At 35.7% G+C, this 18,333-nt stretch overlaps 1 protein-coding gene across 2 annotated transcripts in view; it reads left to right on the top strand.

Annotated features, from left to right (window-relative positions):
• Positions 1 to 18,333, top strand: part of LOC311079309 (equilibrative nucleoside transporter 2) — a 36,135-nt gene that overhangs the window by 16,130 nt on the left and 1,672 nt on the right. The window contains exons 1-12 of one of the 2 annotated variants that reach the window (XM_084108589.1): positions 1,541 to 1,727; positions 2,027 to 2,083; positions 2,883 to 2,964; positions 3,606 to 3,751; positions 3,840 to 3,979; positions 5,249 to 5,383; positions 6,307 to 6,404; positions 6,571 to 6,646; positions 7,417 to 7,595; positions 7,704 to 7,806; positions 14,104 to 14,189; positions 16,937 to 17,136. In XM_084108589.1, the coding sequence (XP_083964715.1) occupies positions 2,052 to 2,083; positions 2,883 to 2,964; positions 3,606 to 3,751; positions 3,840 to 3,979; positions 5,249 to 5,383; positions 6,307 to 6,404; positions 6,571 to 6,646; positions 7,417 to 7,595; positions 7,704 to 7,806; positions 14,104 to 14,189; positions 16,937 to 17,136 (1,277 nt within the window). In that variant the 5' untranslated portion in view covers positions 1,541 to 1,727; positions 2,027 to 2,051. Of the gene's footprint in view, positions 1 to 1,540; positions 1,728 to 2,026; positions 2,084 to 2,882; positions 2,965 to 3,605; positions 3,752 to 3,839; positions 3,980 to 5,248; positions 5,384 to 6,306; positions 6,405 to 6,570; positions 6,647 to 7,416; positions 7,596 to 7,703; positions 7,807 to 14,103; positions 14,190 to 16,936; positions 17,137 to 18,333 lie in introns of those variants that run through there. The other variant, XM_084108588.1, reaches the window with a different exon arrangement.

Here is an 18,333-nt window from a genome sequence, read left to right as displayed (position 1 = left end):
GAGTGTAGAGCCTGCGGTAAGCAGAACTAACGTACTTTCAAAACACTTCGGCCATGTCATGAGTGTAGGAACCCATAACCCAGTTACAGATTATTTCCACATCTGCATAGTTGACGATTACCGCAATTCACTAGAAATTTAATGAGAGGTGTTTGTAAACCATGTTTTCCGCCAAAATAAAAGCTTGATGCAGTTTGCGTCAAAATAAAAGATCATGTGCTTATCTCTTTCAAGCATAGGCGTAATTTGCGGGTGGGACATGTCCCCACCACTATTTTCTATGGTCGATATTGTCCCCACCACTTTTGAAACATCTCGCGGCACGAATGTACCAATACAAATAAACAAAACATCTCCAGTTAACTAGCAGAGCATTCATTTCGTTCGTTTTTTAAATAAGAGGCGATCTAGCGCTGAAATGTGTTGTTTTTTAAATCAACTGATCAAAGTGCTCGTTGCCGCTGCGATCAGTGGCGCGGATACTATGTTTGTTTCTGGCTCGCGCACAGCCTTCACTCAGACGCGTGCTTCAATCCGTTGTGGAGAGACTCTCTATTCGTTCCGGTGAAATTAGAAAACAAAAAGCACAAAAAAGTGTCCCTGCCTGATATACAACCACTGAAAGACATAATCGGTTTTGATGAAAAAAGAAAAGAAAAAAAAAACTATAATATTATGAGTGCGGATTAGAACTCAGAACCTCAGACACGCTTGGCAAAAATTCTACCCCTGGACCACTTAAATACACGCTTAAAGTAGTCGGATCAACATATAATAGGCCTGATTGAAGACCACTTAAACCCAATCAATGTACTATTTAAATCGATTGCTGGACATCGTAATGTTATATCTGTTTTATGATTAAGCATTGTGTTACCCCCCCCTCCCTCCCTCCTGCACCCGCAGTGTCCCACCCACTTTTTAAAACAAAGTTACGCCACTGCTTTCAAGTATAGAAATTGGTACAAAACTAATTATGAAAGTTTCCTTTATTTTTTAGTGCATTTGTTTTACAAAATATGGCAATTACTGTCATTGGATTAATATTATAACTATTATTATGTAGTAGGTGTAATGTAAATAGACACTGTAAATAAAAGAGGTTTGAATTTTTCTTTGTTTAATTTGCACACTGAATATGGGTTGGAGCTTTTAATTTTGAACTTTCAAAGTGCACCAGATTGATGAATTTAACATTAAAATGCACAAAATTTTCTCACTGGGGGGCATGCCCCCGAACCCCCCTAGAAGGACCGAGGTCCACACAACACAGTTTTACCAAAAATCCTGTAAGAAACACTGGTATTGCTATGCCAATGCAGATTATAGCTTGTTTTAGGATTCACCACTGTGAAGTATAGTTCAACTGTTTTAAAGTATAGTTCAACAGTTTTGACAAACTGTCAAATTTGTACTTATTTCATCTGTTAACTCTCACTCGTTCCTACTCACTTGATATGCATATAATTAAGGGCGTGCAAAGATTTTTTTGTCCCAGTCCAGCCCTGGAGTGTAAACGTGACGTGAATGCTCCTCCTCCTCTCTCTTCCCCAACCTGACACGCCATGTCTGTTCACGTGGAGTTATAGTGGAGTTTAAACTATTTTGTTTGCTTAAACTGTAGCTAATGCAGTCATGTAAAAACATCTTTCTTTTGGACTTGAGTGTTTTGTGGATGGACTGCTGTTGTTGCCGCCTAAATCTTTTCAGATGTGGTGTAAATGAAGGTAAAGAATGCGCCAGAATCAGAATATTTTACTCATTCTTTTCTACGCCATTATTAAACACACCTGCGCAGTAGCTTTGATGATGGCCAGAATCAGTTTTTTTTACCAACGTATGGATTGTTTTAGCGTGACGGAAGGATGTTGTGACTATATAAAGAACCAGCACTGCGGGAATCAAATGAAAACCGCTGTGTATTTAAATGAAATCGCTGTTGCAGCTGAGCAAACAACATGCCATTTGTAATGGAATGTAAAGCTTGAATTGCGTTTTCATGATTTTGTTTTGTTTTTTTGAACAGCTGCCAACTATATACATTGGACAAAATGAACAAAAGAGAGGACACCCCTAAAGACCGGTAGGTTTCTTTTGGATTTTATTTAATTTTTATTTTATTTTATTTTATTCTCTAACTATTTATTTTATTTTATTCTCTAACTAAAGGACTTTTTTAATCTGAGAACCTCAATGATATATGATTTGGAAAAAAAGCACAGGGATTCAGTTTAATTGTACTGAAAGCAATCAAGTGAGTCAACAGAACGTACAGATACAGACTCTAATCAAACTAATAGCTTTCCACAATTACCTGGGGTAAAATTGTTATAAGTGGACGAATAAGTCATTTCTCTTTTTTTTTTTTTTTCTTGATATTAAAACTGGTCATTAATTCAGCTTGAGATAATTTGCATTAAAATATTTTTTGTGAAGGTAGGGTTGACATGTCCCCCCCCCCCCCCCAAAAAAAGGCTTAAATAGTGTAAAAATTCTTTATTTTCATTTGGTCTTAAATTTGGGAGCAGACAGGCAGGAGTCAATTAACAAGATGGATGAATAGATGATAGATGAACACTGCCAATTTAAGATTTATTCAATTAAAAATTACAAACAATAGGCCTACTTGGAGAAAGGTTTTATACTTTTGGAAAATTTGCCTGTTGGTTTGTTTTGCATGTGATCGTTATTTAAATAAAAAGCACAAAAAAACAACTTGCTCCACACTTGGTTTTGGCGTTGCACTATTTATAATATCATGCTGTGAACAGTGTGAAGTAAAAAAAATAATGAAATCTTAACATTTCTCAAATTCTTTTTAATTGGGGAAAATGAATGTATTGCAAATAGACATTTACTGTCATGTTGTCTCTTCTATCTAGCGGCTGCCTGGTCGCGGTCATATTCTTCATTCTTGGCCTGGGAACACTGTTGCCATGGAACTTCTTTATGACGGCATCTATGGTAATGGAATGTGGAAAACAGCATCGAACAGGAGTTTTTCACATCTTTAAGCCAAATTTGCTGGAACAACACAGTTGTTTGCATTTTAATGGACTCTTCATTAGTCTGAGAGAAATCCTCCCATCAGATATTGAACTTTTTTCGATCTGAATTCCCCAGCGAGTGTAATTAGTTTGCTAGTTGGCTGACAGCCAGGATTAAACCTATTAGCCTGATCACTGCTCCAGAGTTTTCTCCTATATTCCTGCAATCACTAATTGTGATGTTATTACTGTGTTGTGGTTAATCTATATATAATATAAAAGAATAGAATAGAATTAATTTTCAGATTTACCAGATTACTGTGTGCTCTGTTGGTTACAGTGTTTACTTTTTATGTTTTTTTAAAATCTTTATTCTCTTTCAAAGGATTCATTCTCATTTTTGTGTAAAATACATGTAAATTTCATTGCAGAAATTATGCATGTGTTTATTATGTTTAAATGATAAATATTGTGTATATCGTTATCTTAGTTTGTGCCATCAAAAAAATCCATATTGGTCGACCACTTAATCTGACAGGTCATAGTGTTACATTTGTTTATTTCAGTGTTGAAAGTGATTGTTTAGTGTCCCCAAAATCTTTGATTTGTTTTTTACAGTATTTCAACAACAGACTCAATATGTCTGAATGGAGGAACGGAACAATAACAACTAGGACGGAGTATTATTTCAATAACTGGATGACTCTGCTTTCCCAGCTGCCTTTGCTGCTGTTCACTTTTCTCAACTCTTTTCTCTATCAGTGGTAAGAGTTTATTTTTTGAGTATGTGTAGTTCAATATGCCAAGTATTTACTGAAACCAGTAATATATAGCAGATCATTTGTGTTTCAGGATCTCAGAGAGGATGAGGATAGCAGGCAGTTTAGTCTTCATCTTCATCTTCTTCCTCCTCACTGCTGCCCTGGTGAAGGTCCCAATGGAGGAGGACAAGTTCTTCTCCATCACCATGGCAACTATCTGGTTTATCAATTGTTAGTGATTTTGAAACCTCATATCACCATCACTTAGGCTATATATATATTTCTACTAATAAATGCTGATATGCATAAAGATTTCGATTTCAAATAAATTGTTCTATTCATCAAAGAATCCTGAAAAAAAAAAAAAATCCCATCATGGTCTCCACAAAAATATAAAACAGCACAGCGGTTTTCAGCGTTGATGATAATACATTTTTCTTGAGCAGCAATGCAGCATATTAAAATATTTCTGAAGGATCATGTGACACTGAAGACTGAAAATTCAGTAAATTACGTTTTAAACTGTATTACAATAGAAAACAGTTATTTTAAATTAATATTTACGTTTTAAATATTTTCATTTCAAATTTAAATATGTAATGATCTATATAAAATGATCAACTCTCGAACTGAACTTTGTAGCTGACAAACCCCCTTTTACGGTACGTTTACACGACGATGATGTACTAAAAACGGAAAGTCTTTCCTTTGCTTTTTTGAATAGTTTCGTGTACGGACGACAACATTGTCAAAACGATCCCCATTCACACGGATCTGGAAAAAAGACTAAGATCTGCATGCCAGGCCAGTAGTTGGCGATTTCACATTGTAAAGAAACACTACGTGCCACATGACGTCACCGTTTTCACAAATTCACATTTTTATATTTTACACAGTAATGATATAATTTTCAAAGTTTGAGTAGGCCCATACTTGTTTCTGTTTGCAATAGCCCTACTGTGCTGTGACATGGTGTGGTATAGCCGTGCTGGATAACGCTGGTAAAATCACGTTACGCTCTTGTTCACTCATCCGCTCCTCGCTACACTTGCTCACATGCTCTGAAAATAATAGCTTTGTAGGACTAAACATTATTTAAATAATTGGTCAAAAAATAAATCTGTTCAATCTAATTGTTGCGTAGAACTGAATAAAGAATAAGCTTGATATTTAATACTAATATATTTTCTGTCCAATTTTAGTGTTACTTTCAATAAGTGTGGTTATTTTATTTTATTGGCTTGTATTTTTTTAATTCAGTATCATTAAAATGATTGAATTTCATTTAAAAATCTAATATTAATACAATTATACAACAAAAAACTAATTTAAAATAATAAATCTTTTTTTTTTTAAGTGCATCCAGAATTTTCGGTTTCGGCCCAGAAAATCATTTTGTTGCATCCCTAGTTTTTTTGTGTGCATCACCCACTCTTGCTATAAAGATCAGTATTTTTTTGTGTGTTCTTAATGATTGTTGTTCTGTCTGTCTCTCGGCAGCGTTTGGGGCCGTGTTACAGGGAAGTCTGTTCGGTTTGGTGGGTTTGTTGCCGCAGAGGTACAGCGCCATCTTTATGAGCGGACAGGGAATCGCAGGGACATTTGCTGCTCTTGCAATGATCTTCGCCATAGCAAGTGAGACGCATTGTTTTCGTATCGAGATACCATTATAATTTTTAATAATATTTTGAATGTTTTAATTTTTATGTTTCTGTTTTCATTTTTACATTTTTGTTAATTTAAAATCAGTTTAAATTAAAATTAAGTTTAAATTTAAATTAAAATAGTTGTGTGTGTGTGTGTGTGTGTGTGTATCTATATATACATTAGTATGTATTAATTTATATTTCATTTTAGTTTATTTTAATACATCAAGTTAAACTAAAGGAAAATAAGAAACTATTTTATTTTTCAAGTAACTGAAAGGTATTTTATGGTTTTATTTAATTATAATAACCCCAGTGAGACAATTGATTTCAACATTACAGTGCATTTTTTTGGGACATTTTAAATAAAAAAAGTCCCTCACAAGTACACCCAAAACTCACAATAATAAATTAAAAGAAGAATAAAATATAATGGAAGAAAATAATAGGAAAAAATATAATAATAACAAGTAGGAAAAACACAATATTCGCATAACACTTTATTTGACAGTGTTCCTGTCACACATCTTACATGTACTTACCATAGCAAATTATGCATAATTACAAGCAACTAACCCTAAACCAAACCCGTCCCTAACCCTAATTTTATAGTAAGTACATGTTGTTAATTCATATTACTCAGGACTTACTTGTATAAATACAACAAGGGCACCTTAAAATTAAGTGTAATCTTAATAGTCTTGCAAATGAGGTTTTGTGAGATTAAGCTCACTAGTAGGGACAAATTTGTCATTGTTTCATCTCTTTCATCATCTCTGACAATGTCAGGTTAGCATTGCATTTCTTTCCTTTTAGATTTAGCTTGTTTAATTCCACAGAGATTCACTGTTGCCAAATGAACATTCATGCATTTCTATATAGATCTGTTCACTGGATGTGTGTGTGTAACAGGTGAAGCTGACGGTGAAATGGCAGCTCTGGGTTATTTCATCACTCCGTGTGTCGGGACCCTCATCACGCTCATCAGTTACATGCTGCTACCCAAACTGGTGAGTGTGTGTGTGTGTGTGTGTGTGTGTGTGTGTGTGTGTGTGTGTGTGTGTGTGTGTGTGTGTGTGTGTGTGTGTGTGTGTTTAGGTCCTATCAGATCTGTGCTGTTCTTTAGTCAGCTTATTCTGAGACTGATCTCTGGAGTGTGTGTGTGTGTGTGTGCAGGTATTTGCTAGATTTTACCTGGACAGCAAAAGCAAGAACTACGAGCTGGAGACGTCGAGACAGCTGCTGCCTACAGGTGAAACTTGGTGTATAAAGTTTTTGTGGAACATGCACATATTGGATTGCCATTTCACCATTATTAATAGATAAAAAGCAATATGCAGTATCTTTAAAATGATATTCATCCCAAGTCTTATTTCCCTTGGGAAAAATAAATACACTTTAGCATGCTTAAAAGAGTGTGTTTTACAGAAATAACATACTATAAAAGTGTAAACCGAATGTAATGTTTTCAGGCACTTATAGCATGTTAATTGCAATTAAATGAAAATGTATTATACCTGTATTTTAAATTGATATTAAATGCAATGAACTGAACTTCAGAGCACTTTTACTCACCCACTTCAGTAGGACTTAAGGACATCTTTATATGTAATTTCATAATTCTATTGTCTTTGAAATGGTGTTCTGCTGAATGTACTGACAAGTATTAAACTAAAATGTCATATGTTCATTTTCGTAGTTGTACTAAATAAATAAAAAAGTGTTTTAGTATGTTATTCAACACATCAAAATAAGTGTACTACTTTAAAGCACAGCAACGATTATTAAAACAATGATTTACAGTGCACTTTAAAATAAAACTTTTAATTTGACATTACACGGTGCACTTTTTAAAATTGAAAGTCACAAAATACATATACTCTTAAGTACACTTAAGGTGCCTTTTATTTCATCAATATTATATTATTAATGACATTCCCTAAACATGCACATTCAGTACAATTAAGTGCACTTCTTTTTCACAAGGGAATTTTTTTATTGAAATGAATTCTGTTCCTCCAGAAACTGTGGAAGGCTGTGAGACGACGAGCGATCCGTCTAATGGCTCTGTGGTCATAGGGAATCCTAACAAAGCTGCCAACTGTGTGAGTGAAGAGGAGGGTTGCAAACAGGCCTTCGTCCCGCTACAGGCAGAAAACACGTCCACCCAGAAGAGCTCTGTCCTGCAGGTCTTCAAAAAGGTGACGTTTTATTTCACCAATCAAAGTATCAGAACGTCTCGCAGCTTGTGGTCTGTTTTGAATCTTTAACAGTGGCTTATTGTCATCATCATCTCTCTCTGTCTCTAGATTTGGGTTATGGCTTTCTGTGTGACGTTTGTGTTCACAGTAACACTGTCAGTTTTTCCAGCTGTAACCGTGGATGTGAAAACTGTCTATGGAGGAAACTGGGGTATGGAATACATTCACTCGCTCACACACACACACGCACACGCACACGCACACACACACACACAAACACATGTTGTGTTTTCATGTTTTATGGAGACTTTCCATAGACATACAAACTTTATAATCTATCCCCTTACACTAACACTACCTGTAAACCTACCCATCACAGACAACTTTCTGCACTTTTACATAAAAAAAAGAAGAACTTAATTTAGTCTGATTTACAAGCTGTTTTCCTCATGGGTACCAAAAAATGTCCACATAACGTAGGGTTTACCTGGAAAACACACACACACACACACACACACACACACACACACACACACAAACTGTAAAGTTAGATGTCTGTAAAGTTGTTGAGGTAGAGATTTCTGACTCTGTTCATGAGGAAACAAAACTTGCAGCCTTTAAAGGTATATATTGTAACTGAAATCCACAGACAGACGCAAATTGATTATAAACACTTACAGTAAATGTTGATTTTATTTGTTTTCTTGCTCAGGGTTCCCACGGGTCCTTGAAATCCTGTGAATCTGAAAATCTTTTTTCAAGGCCCTGGAAAGTTTGAAAATAAACAGGATACAGGTCCTTGGAAGTGCTTGAATTTATTTTGAGAGGTTTTCTGGGAAAAAAAATCCATATTCCCTCTGGTCCACTAATGTGTTATTTCGCCAACAGTTTGTGGCCTATGCATTCTAGCTTGCTTGATTTACGGTAGTTACGCTCATTTACGCGTTACGTTAAGTGTTTCCCACGTGAGGTACTTTTGTATTGTACGTTGCCATGACGTTCACCCACGCACAAAACTACTATGATGGGACCTCAACGTTTCAGACACACTGTGTAACATTGCAAAAATAGGCTGAAACGTGATTCCTGGCTCACCAAATAAGATTATAAAGAATGGCTTGCCAGTAGAGTTTCCACCCGTCCCCTAAAATACGGAATTGTCCCGTATTTAAAGGTAAAATTATGTGTAATAGTGGAACTGAGTAACGTTATTAGCACGTCCTTTATCCCCCACTTTATGCTTCGCGTTGTCGTGTGGGGTTGCTGAGGCTGGTTGGTGTAGTTTAAGGTGAGAGGCTTGGACGGAGGTGTCACTCTCCAACCTTGCTGATAGTTGCAAGATTTTTTTCCTGAGATCACTGGACCTTGTTTGTGGAGTGAACCATTTCCTGGCTACTTTCACTTGTGAATGGAGACCTTAAGTATTTTTGTTAGTGAAAACATGTGTTAACTCATCTGCTTGTCTGGCCGGTCATCCTTTTTGGTGGGAACTGTGAAATTTCATGTGGGCTGAGGGCTGTCCTGGCTCATTTTGGGCTCTTATTCTTTAATTGCTATCAATACAATGAGCAGGGCTTGAACCCATGTTCTTCCTATTTTCTGTCATGCAGAATTTGGGGTTTTATCATCTGATTTGCATTCTCACTATTTATCCACCTTGTGGATGATATTTCAAATGTATTCTTAATGATTCCTTGAGCTCACCTCACTCAGTACCATAGGCCTTTTTACCTGGAAATCACTCAACCCACTTCGCTCATGTTAAACAGTAACAAGACAATATTTATACATTTGGAACAGTATCAGTTCTGTTTGATGGTATCCATCATGACACCCTGCAAAAGGAAGAAGTCAAGTATGGGGTGGACAGGGCAAGCTTGCTTGCTCTCTGCCTTCCCAAGTTATGTGCTGCGCTGGCACTGTTTCTTTTTGCCACAACGACAACCCAGGCTAGGATAGTTAGCCAAAATCGTCCATGGCCGTTATTTTATTGGGCATATTTTACCCTGTGGGCCCATTTTATAAATTTAGACACAGCTGTTTTGATTGAAATCATTTATTTGTCTTGGTGTCTCTCAGAACACCATCTTTCACACACTCACTTTCACACCCCTCTCTGGCCAGAGAATCATACCTTTTTGTCTACCATAGCAAATTATGAACTGAATGGGGAACATATATGAAGAGTTCAGATGCAAAAGCCTCTAAGTGCCATCTGAAATTTTCTTCTAGAATTATCATTTTTATCAAGCTTGTATATTTAAGTTCAGTAATTTTACTTAAATGACAATTAATAGGTCATTTTCATTGCCATTTAAGTGAAATTACTGAACTTAAATATACGAGCTTGATAAAAATAATCATTCTAGAAGAAAATTTCAGATGGCACTTAGAGGCTTTTGCATCTGAACTCTTCATATATTATTGGGGTGGAATACCACCAAATCTGAAGGGTAACAACTTTGGCAACGACAGAAGCTACTGAACATAGACACACTGTGGCAGTCCCCTTGTGACAGTGTCTAAACGTTAGGATATCAATTTTCAATTGTCCGATGCAGTCGTCATGTGTTTGAGTTTAACACCGTGAACGTAAAGCTAAGTTTTCAAAATCAAATAGATTAAACACTTTAAAATAATAATCGTATAGACCTACAGTTGCAGTTGAGAGAGAGCCAGTTTTAGTTTCTCAAATGCAATTTGTCATTCATTGCACAATTTCAATTTTTTCCAACTTTTTGTTGTCGCTCATAAGCTATTTAAAAGAAGATTTGGAGATCTCCACACAATCTTGGATTCATGGACAAAAAGAAAAAACATTTCCATCTCGTACCCCTGGTGATGACAGCATGTGATTTCAAAAGTTTAGAATTAGATTCATTGTTTTTATTGAATCTAGAAAATGAGCTTTAAATGAAATGGAGTGACCAATATTATTTGCTTTTCTAGCCACAATTTCTCTTTAGACCTATAGGCCTATATTTCCTTTTCCAGAGAATTCTGCATAGTCAATAGGCATAGTCAATCTATTTATGCTTTTACCACTAGTTGGTTAATGTCATAACCCTCACTGCCAAATCCAGCCCCAGTTTTAACTGATTGGTAAGTCAAGCTCCCACTTCTGCTATTGAACTTCCTGCAGTAGGGCTGGACTGGCACCTATTGAAAGCAGATTCAGAATGTTAGTTTAAAAGAGGATATGAAGAATTGCTGTGAAACCAGTGAATAATCAAAAAATAATCACGTTAATAATAACTAAATTTGAAGCGGTCTCTGTAGTGATCATTGAAAATGCAGCGCCTGGCCCACAAGGGAGGGGGTGGAAGTCTTTCTGTGTGGATTGTCATTCAGTTGAACTTGTTGGGCTGATACGTTGGATCGTCAGTCTGTGATGGCACTCAAAGGCCTGGTGTTGTGGTATATTGGCTCCGTTGTTTCTCTCCTCGGTCTGGCTTTTGATCCATCCTGCCACAAAAGTGCATTGCACTTGGCACTTGGTGCATGCATGGCAAAATTGTCCTTAGGAAAAGTCTCAAGTGAAATTTTCACCTTTTCCTGCACTGAATTAGTCTCTTTCCATGCTGACCCATCAGAAGTGTCAACTTCCTCTTTCAGGAGGGGGGCTGAAGGCCCATCAGCAACTTCCTCTTCTTTTTTCTGCAGTCATCCCCTTCAGTCTTTCGATTCGCCCCCATTTGTCAAGGCAGCTGTCTGAAATTTGATTACTCAGAGAACCCCAAAACTCAAATTAAACTACTGCTTAATTCCAAAAGTCTCTTCTGGTTAACAACACAACAGCAGTTCCTCATTTTATTTAAAAGCTTAGTCCTTTTTTTGCAGGGAAAAAGCAAGCATTCTTCTTTGCAAAACGCAGGAAAAAAGAATATAGTGTATAATGTAAACGTAAAATTCTTTGTCTTTTCTTTTTTATAAGAAACCAAAATAAATTGACTGTAAGATGTCTGTTATGTGCCTGTTCAAATCACAATTTCTATTTAACTCGGTCACCCAATCTCGTTATCATACAATGCACAAAAATGATCTTAGTCAACATAAACCAAAATCTTAGAATCTCTGCAATGGATCAGTTTCTTCACACTGTCTCCCAGGGATAACGGGATACAAATTCTAGACACCTTCAGATAGAAAGTATAATATGTAAACACGTGCAGTTAATATTGTACAATTTATACATCACTTTAAGAGCACCGATTGCTCGGTTTTATTTCTCATCTGAGCTAAAACATAAATAAATCAAAGTCTAACTAAAATTGCCTAATTATCACAGGTGCATTTTTTTAAAACCATGTCGAGCTCACGTCCTCTTCAGATCTGAAAAAGGTATCAATGTCTGTCCAGTAACTAATGATGAACGTATGGTGAACTACAGATTTGTAGATGTTATTAGACTGATTAATTCATAGATTATAATTAATGTTATTTATTAATTTATCGCTTATAAATATGAATCATATGCATAATAAATGATCCAATCTGTCATACACAATTTATGGCATTTAAAATGATTTAAATGTTATAAAAAATATTTAAATGGGACAAATAATCATTTAAGTAGTAAATAAATTAAAAATGGAAAAAATTATCCCATCCCTGCAAAATTGTCAAAAACATGATTACTGGTTCAGAATGTCTGCTTAAGGCACACCAACATGTACTGAAGAGTTATGTAGAAATAAATAAATGAATCAAATGTAAAATAATAATGTGTTCTGTTGCAAGTTCACATACTTGATCTCATGGTTTATTGTTGAGCTGTCGAGTTGTCATGTTGAAATAATCAGTTCCAAGACCTTGACACATTTTTATTTAATATTTTATTTGATTATTATCTTTTTTTTTTATAGGATGTACCGAATATTCTTCAGTTTTATGCAAAACAGAAATACGACAAACAGAATATCATATCTCTGTCATATGGCCAAATATAAATGCAAAAAAAAAAAGAAAAGCTTTTTTGCATAAGTGTTTGACACATGAAAACTATAACAACGTATCTTACAAGGTAACACAATGTAACCTTGCTCTCACTTGAAATGTGTCCCCACAATAAGTCCTTGAATTTGAGGGGTTTGGACCTGGAAAGTCCTTGAAAGGTCCTTGAATTTGAAGTTGATCATGGTGTGGGAACCCTGCTTGCTAGTAGTTATGGAGAAATCATGTTATGGAAGCCAAATGGCCCAAACTCTTAAATTTGACCAGTACATTGCTTGTAATGCACAACATTGCAAAGGTTGGCTTGTGTACACAATTGCATAACAGGTTCATACAGGTGCATGTTGTATTTGGAGTGTTGCCTAACCAAACGCTGATAGTCACATTATGTGATTTCTACACATCTTGCCCCACAAAATCATTATGCTAATGATTAACAAAGCAAGTGCACGTTCAATTTCAAAACCTTACTGATAGTGTCAAATGTGATGTGATCTGGAAAAGGTCAAATACAGAGGTTGATCGAACTCTATTAAGTGTCATTATTAAATTCATTATCTTAACTCTGCTTAATCATTTTAAAACCTCATCCTCAACCTGTCAATGCCGCCATCTGGTGGATCTGTAAAGAGCAGCGCTCAAAGCACTTGCAAACAGCAGCGTTTTCAGTGCAGGGAAAAACCTTGCACATTCTGCCATTCAACATTAAAAGTACTTCTTCAATCAGTGTTTTTAAGTCTAGACTACACAGGTTACTTCATTGGCCTTCCCGGCCTATTCTTTTCTTCTTCTTTTTTTTGTGCAGGCCTAAAACTTAAATGTGCTTTATTTAAAATGTCCCCCGACTGAGCTAGGTTTCTCCCAAGTTTTTTGTTTTTTTTTTGGCTTTTTGCTTTACTCACTCAATTTACTCACCCTCAAGACATCCTAGGTGTATATGACTGACTTCTTTCAGCCGAACACAATCAAGAGTTATATTGAATAATAATCTGGCTCTTCCCAGTTTTGTAATGGCATAGTGTCTGAGTTTTTGAAGCTCCAAAAAGCACATCCATTCTTTTTTTATTTTTGGGTGAACTATTCCTTTAATATTTGAGCTGCTCTTTAGATTAATTGAACTCATTCCATTATTGATAAACTTAATTGTTGCTGAACTGAATCAATGTGAGGAAAGTATGTCATTAAAGCCTCGTGGCCACAACACAAGGATGTTGTTACTTTGACAAAATGATCTTGTGGCCACGACATATGTTTTTACGAGTTAAAATGTCGTGGCCACAACAAAACTAAGTGAACTGAACATGTCTCCTCCCGGTCGACGTAGATTTAAACTGAATGACTGTTTACTATTGTTGTTTTAGAGCTGCTTTTCAGGAGAATTGAATTCTGTTTGCATCATTGACTCAGACATTGACAAATCTGTACTGCATAAAGCGCTATATAGTCAAGTAAAGGTGACCTTAAATAAAATGTACTTCCACACTTGCACAATGTCTCACTATTACAGATTCATACATATAAGGATGTTTTTTGTCTCTCTACTTCTTTCTCTCAGAACGATACTTCATTCCTGTTTTTTGTTTCCTCACCTTTAATGTGATGGACTTTTTGGGAAGAACTTCCACGTTAAAATTGAAGTGGGTGAGTGAATTATTTTATCATTCTTTCCTTAATCAATCCCTTCATCCCTCCATGAGCACATTTGGGTGATTCACACCAAGAGAACTGCAGATAAAAATTACAAACAAGCTGTTCACAAGCAGTTGGATGTGAGTATGTGTTGTTTTCCGTTAAATGTTTGTGTAACTGTCCTGAATGAAAGTTAATGGCACTTTGATACAAATATGATATACATCTGTAAATACTTTGATGTACTTGTCCTCCACTATAATTGGTACCACTGGCAAACATGAGCAAAACAGGCTGTGAAAAAAATATCTTTTCTTTGTATTCACTTAGATTTTCATTTAAAAAGACAAATAATGGAATAAATAAATAAAACCTCTAACCTCTAAATATAGTGATATAATGGGGGAAAATAATAATTGTTGAAATAAATATTTTTATGAAACAAACTACCATACAAAAGTTTGGCATCAGTGCGATTATTATTATTATTTTTATTTAGCTAGGATGCATTCAATTGATTAAGTAACAGAAAATGTATGATTTTTGCATCAGAGCACTGAGCATCAGAACAGTTGCCTAGATAATAACTGCACATTATCTACCATAACAGAACATTTGTACTTAAATCTAAAATTGTGCATCTGTAAATTACATGATAAACGGTATACTTGTGAAATGACATATCTGTACAGTCATTACAACAGTTATATCTATATTTTTTCTCTATATGTCTACTACTGTATTATATTTTAGTATTAAAATTTTGGTTTATATTATTTTTAGATTTCATTTCTACTGTGTAATTCCTAAGTGCAGTTGACATGATAGTGCAGACATACAATGTCTGTACTTTCTTCTACACTGGAAGCTCATGTCACTAAGACAAATTCCTTGTGTGTGTGTGTAAACATACTTGGCAAATAAAGCTCATTCTGATGATCCAAAAGATTTCTATTTCAAATAAATGCTGTTAGGCTATTACTTTCGGTAACACTTTACAACAAGGTCCCATTAGTTAACATTAGTTAATGATAATAACAATGAGCAATGCATTGGTTACCGTATTTTTTTTAATCTTTTAATGTTAGTTAATAAAAGTACGGCTTTTCGTTGTTAGTTCACGTTAGCTCAGGTCCAATAAATATTATGAACAGATACAACTTTCGGTTTTAATAATGAACTAGAAAATAAAGTTTGTTAGGACAAACTTGACAAAGCCTCGTCTGAAAGTTTTATAAGCTTCCTAACATGATGTATCATGTTGCTTGCGTGTCTAGCATTATTTACATTGCTAGCATGAATTAGCATGTTGCGAGCATTTTTAATGTTACTTGTATGAATTAGCATGTTTTAGCAAGTTGATAGCATGTTTTAACACGTTGCTAGCATTTTTTAGCACGCTGTTAGCATGTGTCAGCATGTTGCTAGCATGTCCAAGCTAGCTGCTAGGCTTTGTTAGTGATAGATACTTAATGGATTGAAGGGTTACAATTTAAGAATCTATTTCAGATATGCTTCCTTACATAACATCACGGTGAAGAATACTGATTTTAGAATTTGAGGTTTTAATTTAGATAGTATATAAACTGAGAAAGTGATTATTGAGTTTACAGCAAGATATTCCTGCCCGACCTGTTTTTTCCTTTGTAAGTTAAATGAGTCAGATCACACAGACTCTAACCTCATTGTCTTTAATGGCTCTTTGAATCCCAGTATCACTCAGAACTGATGGGATTAGCACACGAATGATTCACTGAGAATCTCACCTTTTGTTCTGCAAATGGCTTTCGGACCCAAATGGCCCTTGGAGCCTTATGCTGATTGAATTAGGATTGGCTAGACCCTCAGTCTAGGGTGTTACCTTAACCTGTATACTCATTTACATGCTTTGTTTGAATTTGTCTCCACCCCCAAAAGTCCCTCCTCCTAAAATGCCTATAAGATACCATGTAAAGTTATGTTAGATTAGATCATGTTGGACGAATCCGCAGCCGCGCTCAATAAAGAATACTTCTGTTTGAACGTGATCCCAACTGTCTCACTGGTCTCTGCTTCGATCAAAGAAAACTTTACAACAGGATGAAGCTTAAAATTAGAGTTATTGTATGTAAGTTTTGACCTGCTCAATGAAAGTCTGAGAGGTTTTTTTAGTTTTGATCGTCCGTTTAAAGTTTAACAGTTTGAAAAGATATAGAATTTGAGTCAGAACAGTCTGATGGTCTGAGTCTGACCCGAGTTTGTGGTTGTAGCTTTAAAGCTCCACAAAGCGATACTGTTTAAATTTAGTCTCAGAAGAAGCAGCTTAAATAGTAGGTCAGTATGTTGGCTTTGTCAAGCCAAAATAATTAGTAAATGTTGAAATGACCAATACTTTTAATTTATTCATTTATTAATTAAGTATTGTTCAATGTTAGGTTATCTACATTAGTTCACATGAACTATGTGAAATGAAACCTTATTGTGAAGTCTTACTGAACGTTCTATTCATCAAATAATCCTGAAAAAAGAAATCACTGTTTCCACAAAAATCAATATATTATTTTACATTACTTTCACAATCACTTGAATGTATTTTTTTTTTTTTTTTTGTGGTGACATTTAAATGAGACCAAAAGGATAAACTTGCATTCAAGACATTTTCCCACAGCCCGTTAGAAAATCTGTTTTATATTGTGGTGAAATGTTCTGCTTGGTGGAGCATTATTTCATAATTTCATTGCAAAAACATGAAAGTGTCTTCTCTGTTGTGTCTCCCGCAGCCCTCTAAAGAGAGCCGTTTGTTCCCAGCGCTGGTCGTGTCTCGTCTGATCTTCGTGCCGCTGCTCATGATGTGTAACGTGCAGGAGAGACACAATCTGCCTGTGCTTTTCTCAAACGACTTCATGTTTGCCCCAATAATGCTGCTTTTCTCCGGGTCCAGCGGATACTTCGTGTGTCTGTCCATGACATATGCGCCACAGTGAGTACACGCATTTCAACTCCACATATGTACAAATGGGATCAGTAAAATACAGTAGGCTAATATTGTGAAATATCATTACAATTTAAAATAACTGTTTTCCATTTGAATATATTTTAAATTGTAACTTAATTCAGCTTTGGATCACATGAATTTCAGCATCATTACTCTTCAGTGTCACATGGTCCTTCAGAAATCACTAGCTATGTTTACATGGACACTCAAAATGATTTTATGAATCTGAACATAGTGTTTACATGAATGGTAAATAATGTGATTGGGTGGATTTCCGTGTTTATGTCACAAGCTTTAAATCGGTTTGGGCTGTGATGCTTATCTAGGGATTGAGAAATGAAGCCTCTTAAATCTCCAAATCTTTTCCCGAAACGATCAGAGAAAAGCTTCAAAGCATCAATAGTGTTGAAAAAATATTGTGGCAGGTCAAATTTGTCAGCTCCGTTGTTTTATCCATGAAGCACAAATAAAAGCCTGACAACGCTAAATGTTCAGTTTTCTGTGTGGCAAATTAAATGCAACAATTATAATCATACCCTCAGAGTTGTCTAATGCAAGTAAATGGTGCTCTAATTGTTGTATGGTTTCTATACTGTTTGTGGCAGAATATATGATAATATAATCTACTGAATGGACTTTTATATAAAAAAAAAAAAGTTTGTAAATGGACTTGACCTTCCATAAACCCTTTTAGAGAAGTGGTCTGTATTCAAACATTCTGACCATAGACTGTGATTCTGGCACGCAAAGTGAAGCAATCACATGACTGAAAAAAAAAAAGATGTGAGGCTTTGTTTTTCATTGATCAAGTTTCTCTGAAAACACGGAGCTTCATGGCGATTTGTGCACTCCATACTAGAGCTGAAACTAATCGATTTAATCGATTATTAAAATAGTTGTCAACTAATTTAGTCATCGTTTAGTTGCTAAATAAATTTTATTTGCCGTAAGCGGCTCATTTCGTGCATATTTTAAATCTGCGGTGAGCGGTGACCAAAGTGTGGCAGTAATGAGCCACCGGAGGTTTTACTCAGCCAGTACAGCAGGAGAAGTAGCGAATAGCCAATAGCTGGCCTCGTTTTATGTCACGTGCTTCCCGCACAGCGTCTCTCTGCAGCATTCAGCGAGATGGCGGAGGCAGGCGGCAGTTGAGTAAACTCGAGAAAGAAAAAGAAAAAAGCG

Source organism: Abramis brama (genome assembly GCF_963993115.1).
Source record: "Abramis brama genome assembly, chromosome: 3".
NCBI classification, from domain to species: Eukaryota; Metazoa; Chordata; class Actinopteri; order Cypriniformes; family Leuciscidae; genus Abramis; species Abramis brama.
The sequence above is the reverse complement of the archived record's forward strand: the minus strand, read 5'-3'. Positions and strand labels throughout refer to the sequence as shown.